This window comes from Chelonia mydas, chromosome 3 (genome assembly GCF_015237465.2).
Source record: "Chelonia mydas isolate rCheMyd1 chromosome 3, rCheMyd1.pri.v2, whole genome shotgun sequence".
In the NCBI taxonomy this organism is placed as follows: Eukaryota; Metazoa; Chordata; order Testudines; family Cheloniidae; genus Chelonia; species Chelonia mydas.
In genome coordinates this window covers 66,577,318-66,587,187 of record NC_057851.1, presented here as the reverse complement: position 1 = coordinate 66,587,187, position 9,870 = coordinate 66,577,318, and the positions used below count along the sequence as shown (strand labels likewise).

Genomic DNA, 9,870 nt, shown 5'->3' with positions numbered 1-9,870 from the left:
AGAAAGTGTATTCTTTTTCTCTAAGTGCACCGCTGTCATTTAATCTAGTCTCAAATAAGGCAGCAATATATATTTGATACCTGTATACCTCTTTTGATACAATTGCAGTTCTTCTACGGGCTCAATTTTCCTTTGAGCCAAGTAGTGTGAGAATGATCCAGCATCCAATTGTCAGTTTCTGTCCATTTTAAAAATTGTTTCTCCCACTTAAAATGGAGATCCTGATGATTGTGGGAAACCAGCCAGGAGTCAGTGAGAGGTGGCCCTTTTTACCCCCAACTTTTATAGGGGCCTCCTTGGATTGAGGTAGGTGGGGCCTGGTTGCCTAAGTAGGACCTCATGTTCCCATCGCAGAGCGAGAATCATGCAACCATCACACCTAGACTGCTCATGTGGAGATTGTTGACTACCAGCTTTTAGCTTCTCAGGCCTAGCAGCACTGCCAGGAAACTCACGCCATGAGTCTTTTTGTAAGGGTTTGATGAATGATGATGGGAGAACTGTTGGTACCTGTAGATTGTCCACACAGAATAGTTTAACATGCAACCTGTGGTGCATAGTAGCTGGATGCACGCTCTCAGATACCGCAACCTTTACCCAGTGGAGAGCCAAGGCTCGAAGGCTGAAGGGTGCTGCGTCTGCCCCGCAGTGCTTGCTAATTCATCTATAAGGCTCCTGCCATTGTCTAAAGAGTGTCCTCTGCCAGGCACCTGAGGTATGATGGCCGTTAATCCATATTAGAATTCTTCTGCCCATTTGAGCCCTAACTGTTCACCCTGCTGCTGATGACAGGTGTACACCTAGATTCACCAGTCCAAGATCTAGATACTGGACGATTAGCCCAGATGAGGACCTATAGGAAAGGCAGGCGTAGACTTGAGGTGAGGCTCTAGGTGGGAGATTTTCCCTTATGCTGCTATGGCACTATGGTACCACTAATTAACATAAGTATGTCTGTGCCTTCATGTTTGAGTACCCATGTGTATAAATGGGTGAGCCTCTGAATATGCATTGCTGTGCATGTGTGAATTAGTAGATGTAGATTTTTTAAAAAATATGTGAAAACTAGCTTCCACTAGTGTGTACATCAATAATTTTGTGTGTGTGTGTTGTGCATGTGTTACAATAGATATCTTTCTCTGTAAGTACAGTCTATAACTGCGAGTATACAACATACCAGGGCCTGTATGTGTTCCTGCATATGTGTGAATGCCAAAGTGTATGGGTCTAAGAGCCCATCTGTAAATGACAGAGTGTATGACAGTAGGCACAGAATGGCAAAGACTATGTGGGAACAATGTGGGGTATGCTGGATGGGTGGGTGGCTGGCCTGGGGCATGGCTCCACATGCACAGCACCCGTCTGTAAATGACAGGGGATAAGCTGTGGGTGTGAGTGGCCTGCGGAACAGCTTGCTGTGCAGTGTGGCAGTGCCCGTCAGGGCTGTGCTTACCCATATGCAAACTACGCAGCTGTGTAGGGCACCCCAAATTTCCTGGTGCCCTACGCAGCTGCGTGCTGCTCCAGCAGCCAGCCCGATCCCCCGGCCTGCTGAGCTGCCCCCGCCCCTGCTCTGCCTCTTCCCCAAAGCCCCTGCCCCTGCTCCGCCCCCGTCCCGCCTCTTCCCACCCCTGCTCCACCCCAGCCCCGCCCCCACTCCACCCCTTCCCCTGAGCTACATCCTGGGGGACTGCAGCAGGGGTTGGGTGTGCCCTAAACTCACCAGGCGGCGGGAAGTGGAGCGACCTGGCCCCAGCCCGCTTTGCTGGCGCTCAGCTGTGCCGCCAGTGAGTGCTGGAGGGTGGTTGCCCCCGACCCCCAAGGCTGGGAGCCAGGGGAGCAGAGTGGAGCGGGTTGGGCCCAGGTCACTCCACTTCCTGCTGCCTTGTGAGTGCAGGGTTGGGCCTGCCCTGCAATCACCAGGTGGCAGGAAGTGGAGTGACCTGGCCCCAACCCACTCTGCTGGCTCGTGCTGGGGGGCGGTTCCCCCTTCCCCCCGCGGAGGCCTGGGGCCAGTCACTCCCCTCCCCCGCAGGGGGACTGCGTAGGGCACCACAATGTCTAGGGATGGCCCTGGTGCCAAGTCTGAATGATGGGGGTAGGCTATGTGAATGGGTGGTCTGGGGCATGACTTGGTGTGCACAGTGTGCCCCTGCCTGTCTGTGAGTTCTGATGGGGGGAGGCTGTGGGTGTGACCGGCCTGGGGCACAGCTCAGTGTGCAGGGTGTGGCAGTGCCTGTCTGTGAGTGAGGGGGGGAGGCTGTGTGACTGGCCTGGGGCACAGCTCAGTGTGGCAGTGACTGTGAGTGATGGGGGAGGCTGTGAGTGTGATTGGCCTGGGGCACAGCTCAGTGTGGCAGTGACTGTGAGTGATGGGGGAGGCTGTGGGTCTGACTGGCCTGGGGCACAGCTCAGTGTGGCAGTGACTGTGAGTGATGGGGGAGGCTGTGGGTGTGACTGGCCTGGGGCACAGCTCAGTGTGCAGGGTGTGGCAGTGCCTGTCTGTGAGTGAGGGGAGGAGGCTGTGAGTGTGACTGGCCTGGGGCACAGCTCAGTGTGGCAGTGACTGTGAGTGATGGGGGGAGGCTGTGGGTGTGACTGGCTACCGCCTGGGGCACAGCTCGGTGGGGCACTGCCTGTCTGTGAGTGACGGGGGCGGGAGGAGTGGGTGTGACTGGGCCGGCTCGGCGCGCAAGTGTGGCAGTGCCCCTGTGCCAGCGCCGGGGGCTGGGCGGAGTGCGTGGCCCTGCCGGAGCCGTGTGCCGCGGCAGGGTGCACGGCCCTACCCTGCGTGTGCAGAGCGCGGCGGCGGTGCCTGTGTGAGTGAGTGACCGCCCGGCTGTGTCAGGTGACTCGGGTCACGCAGTCTCTCTCGCTCGCTCCTCTGGGAGGACGCGGGGCTCTGGCTGGCTGCTCCGGTCGCAGCACCGCCCGGGCCGAGACTTGCGGGGAAGGGATCGAATCGGAACCTCCAGCGGCGGGGGGCGGCCGCGATGAGCCAGGTGCCGAGGAAGCCGCAGGAGGAGGAGGAGGAGGAGGAGGAAGATGAGCTTGTTGGGCTCGCGGACTACGGGAATGGGGCCGAGTCCTTCTCGGATGGAGACCCGGAGACCGGCGCCGACGAAGCGTGTGAGTGCCCCGCCATGCTGGGGAGGGCAGCGCCGCCGCCGCACCAAGCCTGCGGGGCCGGGAGCGGACCCGGTGCTGGGGGGGTGGGGAGGGGCTGGCACTGTGGGGTGAGGCAAGACAGGGGCTGGCTGTGTGGGGTGGGGAAGGGGCTGGCACTGTGGGTACGGGGGGATGAGGCAAGGCAGGGGCTGGCTGTGTGGGGTGGGGAAGGGGCTGGCACTGTGGGTACGGGGGGATGAGGCAAGGCAGGGGCTGGCTGTGTGGGGTGGGGAAGGGGCTGGCACTGTGGGTACGGGGGGATGAGGCAAGGCAGGGGCTGGCTGTGTGGGGTGGGGAAGGGGCTGGCACTGTGGGTACGGGGGGATGAGGCAAGGCAGGGGCTGGCTGTGTGGGGTGGGGAAGGGGCTGGCACTGTGGGTACGGGGGGATGAGGCAAGGCAGGGGCTGGCTGTGTGGGGTGGGGAAGGGGCTGGCACTGTGGGTACGGGGGGATGAGGCAAGGCAGGGGCTGGCTGTGTGGGGTGGGGAAGGGGCTGGCACTGTGGGTACGGGGGGATGAGGCAAGGCAGGGGCTGGCTGTGTGGGGTGGGGAAGGGGCTGGCACTGTGGGTACGGGGGGATGAGGCAAGGCAGGGGCTGGCTGTGTGGGGTGGGGAAGAGGCTGGCACTGTAGATATGGGGGGATGAGGCAAGATGGACTGTCTGTGAGGGGCATGGGCTGGGGTGACTGGCTCTCTCGGGAGGGCACAGGGGTAGGCACTATGGCAATGAGGGACTGCGTCTGGGTGTGGGGGAACAGGGATTGGGGCAGGGCTGGGGCTGGTTTTATGGGGATGGGGAGGAGCTGGCTCTGGATGCGGGGATAGGATAAAGGCATGCACTGACTGGAGAGCGGGTAGGGGCTAGGGAGACTGGACTGGCTCTGTGGGGAGGGGGGACTGGCTCTGGGTGTAGGGGGATGGGCCAAGGTAGGGTCTGAGTGTGGGGGGAGGGAGAAGAGGCTGGCTCTTTGGGAATAGGGGGAGGCCCTGGCCCTGAGGATGGGATAAAGGAAGGGGTTGGCTGGATGGGTGTGGGGTGGGACAGGATTTGGTGATGGAGGGGGTATAGGATGGGGTTAGGGCAGGGGTAAGCAAACGTTTTGGCCTGAGGGCCACATCTGGGTATGGAAATTGTATGGCAGGCCATGAATGCTCATGAAATTGGAGGTTGCAGTGTGGGTGGGTGTGCGGGCTCTGGAGTGGGGCGAGAAATGTGAAGTTCCGGGTGCAGGAGGGGGCTACAGGCTGGGGCAGGGTTTGGGGTGTGAAGGGGATCGAGGGCTCTGACTGGGGATACAGGCTCTGGGGTGGGGCTGGGGATGAGGGGTTGGGGGTGCAGGAGGGTACTCCGGGCTGGGACCAAGGTGTTCGGAGGGTGGGAGGGGGTCAGGGGTGCAGTTTCCAGCCGGCGCTTACCTCAAGCAGCTCCCGGAAGCAGCAGCATGTCTACCCTCTGGCTCCTAAGCGGAGGCGCAGCCAGGCATCTCTTCATGCTCCCCGTCCGCAGGTGCCGCCCCTGCAGCTCCCATTGGCTATGGTTTCTGGCCAATGGGAGTTGCAGAGGCTGTGTGTGGAGCGCCCTGGTTGCCCTTAGGCATAGAAGCTGGAGCGGGGACATGGCACTGCTTTTGGGAGCTGCACAGAGCGGGGCAAGCCCCCGGCTAGAGCGCTGGAGTGAGGCAAGCACCGGATCCCGCTCCCCAGCAGGAGCTCAAGGGTTGTATTAAAACTTCTGAAGGGCCAGATATGGCCCCCAGGCCGTAGTTTGCCTACCCCTGGGATAGGGTCTGTTTTGGGAGGGTGTAAGGGATACTGAGTAGGGAGGTAGGGCAGTGATCACTGTATTGTGGCGGGAGGGAGAGTAAGCAAGTGTGAGCTTCTCACAGTTGGCTGTGTTATGGAGTAGGAGGCAGGAAGGGAGAACAAGGTGGCTGTATGGTGAAGGGAATGTATGAGGAATAGGGATGCATTAGGAAATATGAACAGGAATGGATGGTGGGACATGGGGACTCAGTGTTCTGGTGGGGGGAGAAGGAGAGCAGCACTGGTTATATGTGTTAGGGAATGGAAATAGGAGACATTCAAACACAAAAACATCTCTATATAGTACTTACCATGTCTTCTGCCATGAAAGTTTTCCATGTATAATATGAATGGACATAGCTTGGTGATGTTTCTTTAGAGTGCCAAGAAGCGGGGAGGACAGATGTCAGGCTATAAAAGGCAGCAGCAAGCAAATAGTTCTGTGTCCAGGGCTGCTCTGCAGCTGTGAATGTCAGTCCCCAGATTTCCAGGCTCTGCTTAAATGCCTGTGTGACTGTGTGCATATACGTGTTGCTGTGGGTGCCTGCGTTGCCATTTGCTTCATCCTTCAGTGCATGTGGAGGCAACAGTGGTGCTACAAAACAAATGCTTGTTGGGAAATACATTACAAAAGAGGTAGGCCAGGCCAACACCTGTTGCTTTCACTTAGAATGTGCACTGTTTTTCCCTTGAAACACTGTTACATTTTACAAAGGAGCTTGGAGAACACTGAATATTTCAGGGAGTTGCTTTTTAAGTACAAAGCCAAATATTCATTGATATACAATGATATGGTGCAATAGGTATTATTGCTTTTAAAACCACTTAAAAAATCTGAGTAAGGGATTTTCTTTGTTAGTGTATTTATTTTTTCCAACTACTTATTTATTTAGGAAGTTTTAACTAGTTTACAAATCCTTGTCATGTAAATGTCAGAAACAAAACAATTCATTACAACAGTTAGCTTTTGTTTAAAGAGTTACAGGAATATATTCATCCAATCTTTCTAACAGGATATTACCATATTACAGAATGAACATCATTATAACACTTATGTCATTTCTAGTGATTTTATTATATTGAGTGAAATCTCTGTATACACATTTAACAGACCAGGTATGTCTATCAAATGTCAATATATATCAATATTCAAAAAAATTGGACAGGTGTCCTGGTGTTTTTGCAGGTGAATGTACTACGTCTGAATATTGAATAAAATGCAACCAAATAGCTAAGTATCTATCTGTCCTCTGTCTATTTTGCTGGATACATAGTTTTTGTGTTAATTTTTTCATAACCACAGCTTTCCATATTTTTGAAGCATTCCTCCGAAGTTGGACTATTTTTCTTTTTACAGTGAGATGCCACCAATATCCTAGCAGCTACTAGCAGATGAGAGATTAATTCTTTATTTCCTTTGTGTGACCACTAGGAAGTCCCAGGATGATTACCATTATTATCATTTGATAATAATATCCAGTAGTTTGTGATATGTGGCTACAGATTGCATCCCAATACTTTCTAATGACTGGACATGTCCTGCATGCATACATAAAATCTCATCTTTCACCACAGTTTCTCAACATTTATCCCCATACAATCTCTCTCTCTTTTTAAGCTGTCTGGTATGAGGTACAATTGAAACAGTATCTTAAAGAAATTTTATTTTGTTGTGCTACAGATGTATGTTGCTGATCCTCTTTGCCAAATCAAACCCCATTCCTCTGGAGTAATTTGTCTGTCCACATCTTTTTCCCAACGTGTCATATATGAACACTTTTGTTAGGAAAGCTGTCTGCAAAGATTGATATAAATTAGTTATAATTTTTTTGTTTCCTAATTGACAGCATGTTTATTTTTAAATAACTCTTAATTTGGGTAGAGTTTAAGACTTGCTGTAGACAAGTAATCCAAAGGAATTTACTGAGAAGAGAATGGTGATTATTTCTCAGTAGACCCTTGCTGTCACTGCAGCAGTTTAAAAAAACAACTCTAGAAAACATTTTTTCATTGTAGCATAATAATACTATATTTAACTGATGAAAACAGCTGTGTCCCAGAAACATCTGGAGGAGGCAAAAGCACTGAGGGAGGGATCCCCTTATGGAATTTATCCTCTGTTGTTCCTTCAGGGGTACTCTCTTTCCCTTGAATGAACCATGAGACCCTCTTCTAAACCAGATGGCTCTCTGGAATCCACAGGTGGGTAGGGCAGTTCATAGAGACTCTGTGTCTCCAAGCAGGCTCTGGCCACCAACAGCTCTCTTGGAAATTGAGTGGATCTGGCCTGCCTGTTTTTTCTGAGGCCTGAAAAGGGCAGAGTCTCTATAGAGGGAGCCTGGAGCTATGTTATCTCCTTTACTTAACTTCCATTGGGCTGGAGAGAAACATGTCTTTCTCTTACCCTTGGCTTACTTGACTTACCTGTACCCTTGTCTGGGACCCGTGGAGCAAACTCTGCAAAGATCAGAGTCACAGATCCCTCCTTCCCATGAAAGAGGAGTGGAGGAAGATCAATACATGGCAGATAACTTTTTCCAAAAGTTATTAGTTTGGTTTGTCCCTGTACTGCAACATATAAACATAGGGGTTATGATTGTACATGCAAAGGGAGTGTCTGAACATACTGTGGATCAGCTCCCAAGACTAGTAGTTACTTGCCTTTTGGCTGAACACTGGAAAAAGTTAGTGCATAAAACACAGTAATCTTCCAGCTTTCCACATATAATCATTCTTTGTTCTTCCATTCAAAGACCTCAGAGCACTTAATTTTGTAAAGCCTCACAACCCACTTGAGAGTATGTAATAAAAAATCTTCTCACTTGCAGATGGGAAACTGTACTACAAAGCACCTACGTGACTGGCCAAAAATCATACGGGACCAGAATGCCAGATCTGGTGGGTCTGTGGCAGAACAGAACCCAGATCTTCTGATTCTCAGTTTGTTCTTTAGCGATAAGAACATCATCTCTCTCCCACCCCCACTTCTAGTATGTATGAACTAGGGCTGTTGATTAATTGCAGTTAACTCACATGATTAACTCAAAAAATTAACCACAATTTCATAGAATCATAGAATATCAGGATTGGAAGGGACCTCAGGAGGTCATCTAGTCCAACCCCCTGCTCAAAGCAGGACCAATCCCCAATTTTTGCCCCAAATCCCTAAATGGCCCCCTCAAGGATTGAACTTACAACCCTGGGTTTAGCAGGCCAATGCTCAAACCACTGAGCTATCCCTCCCCCCCAAAAATTAAAAAAATTAATCACGATTAATCGCAGTTTTAATCACACTGTTAATAGAATACCAGTTGAAATATATTAAATATTTTGGATGTTTTTCTACATTTTCAGATACATTGATTTCAATTACAACAAAAATACAAAGAGCACAGTGGTCACTTTATATTACACCTCTACCCCAATATAATGCAGTCCACGGGAGCCAAAAAATCTTACCGCGTTATATGTGAAATCGCATTATATCAAACTTGCTTTGGCCCCCCGGCTCCTTGTCCCCTGACCGCCCCCTCCAGAGGACCCCCCCCATCCCTAATCATCCCCAGGACGCCACCCCTTCCCTAACCCCCCTGCTCCCTGTCCCCTGACTGCCCCGACTTCTATCCACACCCCAGTCCCCTGACAGGCACTCACTGCCAGCTCCCAGCTACGGCGCTCTGCTTCCCGCCACCAGTGAGTGCGGGGAAATTGGGCAAAGGATGCCCCCCGCACTCACCGGTGGCGGGAAGCAGAGCGCCGCGGCTGGGAGCTGGCGGAGTGAGGTGGGCTGGGGCCTTGCTGCTCTGCTTCTGCTGCTGCTGGTGAGTGCGGGGAGGTTGGGGAAAGGATGCCTCCCGCACTCACCTGCGGCAGGAAGCAGAGCGATGCGGCCCCAGCCCCCTCGACTCCGCTAGCTCCCAGCTGCGGCGCTCCGCTTCCCGCCGCCGGTGAGTGTGGGGAGGTTGGGGAAAGGATGCCCCCCGTATTCACCGGTGGCGGGAAATGGAGTGCCGCAGCTGGGAGGTGGCGGAGTGGAGCGGGCTGGGGCCGCTGCCGGTGACTGTGGGGCAGGATCCCTTCCCCCAAGTCCCCTCCCCTGAGCGACAGGGCTGGGGCATAGGAAGCAGAGCAGGCTGCTCCCAGCCCCCCCGCTAATCACCCGGGCCACTCTGGGCCTGTGGGGCCCCCAATAGTGCCCCCCCACAGCTCCTGCCTCCCAGACCTTACTTTTTCTCTGTAACACAGTGTGTATGCCAGTGACACTGTATAAATATGTGCAAAACTGCTGTTGATATCTGAATTCTGTCATGGCCTAAAGGCATCTCCACTGTGTAAGTGCTTCTGGATAGGTTGTTTTGCACAAAACTTGATTTGTGAATACTTCCGAAGGGCACATTATTTAACTAGCATGACTTCTGCAATCTGGATTTTCATGGTTTCAGATGAAAATTAAGATAAAGGATCATGCTGCCCTCCAGTGGAAACTGTTGACATCTTTAAGATTTGTACTATGCGTAAACCTCACTTTTATAAATGTTAGCCTTTTCAGTAAGAAATATCAATGATTATACTAATTTTATTCTGTAAAGGGAAGAATAGATTTTTTTCCCCACTGCCAGAGTAAGTGAAATGTGTAGAGTAGTGTTTGTCATATCATAACTACAATTCAGTAACCTAGTCTGGAAAGTTGTAGTGACGTATCTACAGGCATTTCTGTGGCAAGCTGGGGAGGGACTTGTCATGCACTCAACAAAAGAATGTGGGTGGACAATGTATCTTCCCATTCCTCTACATATAAGGAAATCTCTAATCTTCTCAAAGGAAAATGCTCTAGCAATTCTGCCATCTCGTCATAGGTCTGAAAATATAATTTATCTATCTCCAGCTCTGAAACTTG

At 52.0% G+C, this 9,870-nt stretch overlaps 1 protein-coding gene across 1 annotated transcript in view; it reads left to right on the top strand.

The window, feature by feature from the left end:
• Nucleotides 1–1,910: 1,910 nt before the first annotated feature.
• The window catches only part of RRAGD (Ras related GTP binding D), a 30,506-nt gene continuing 22,546 nt past the window's right edge, over nt 1,911–9,870 (top strand). The window contains exon 1 of the mRNA XM_037894466.2: nt 1,911–3,129. Coding sequence (XP_037750394.1) covers nt 2,994–3,129 — 136 coding nt within the window. The 5' untranslated portion in view covers nt 1,911–2,993. The remainder of the gene's footprint in view (nt 3,130–9,870) is intronic.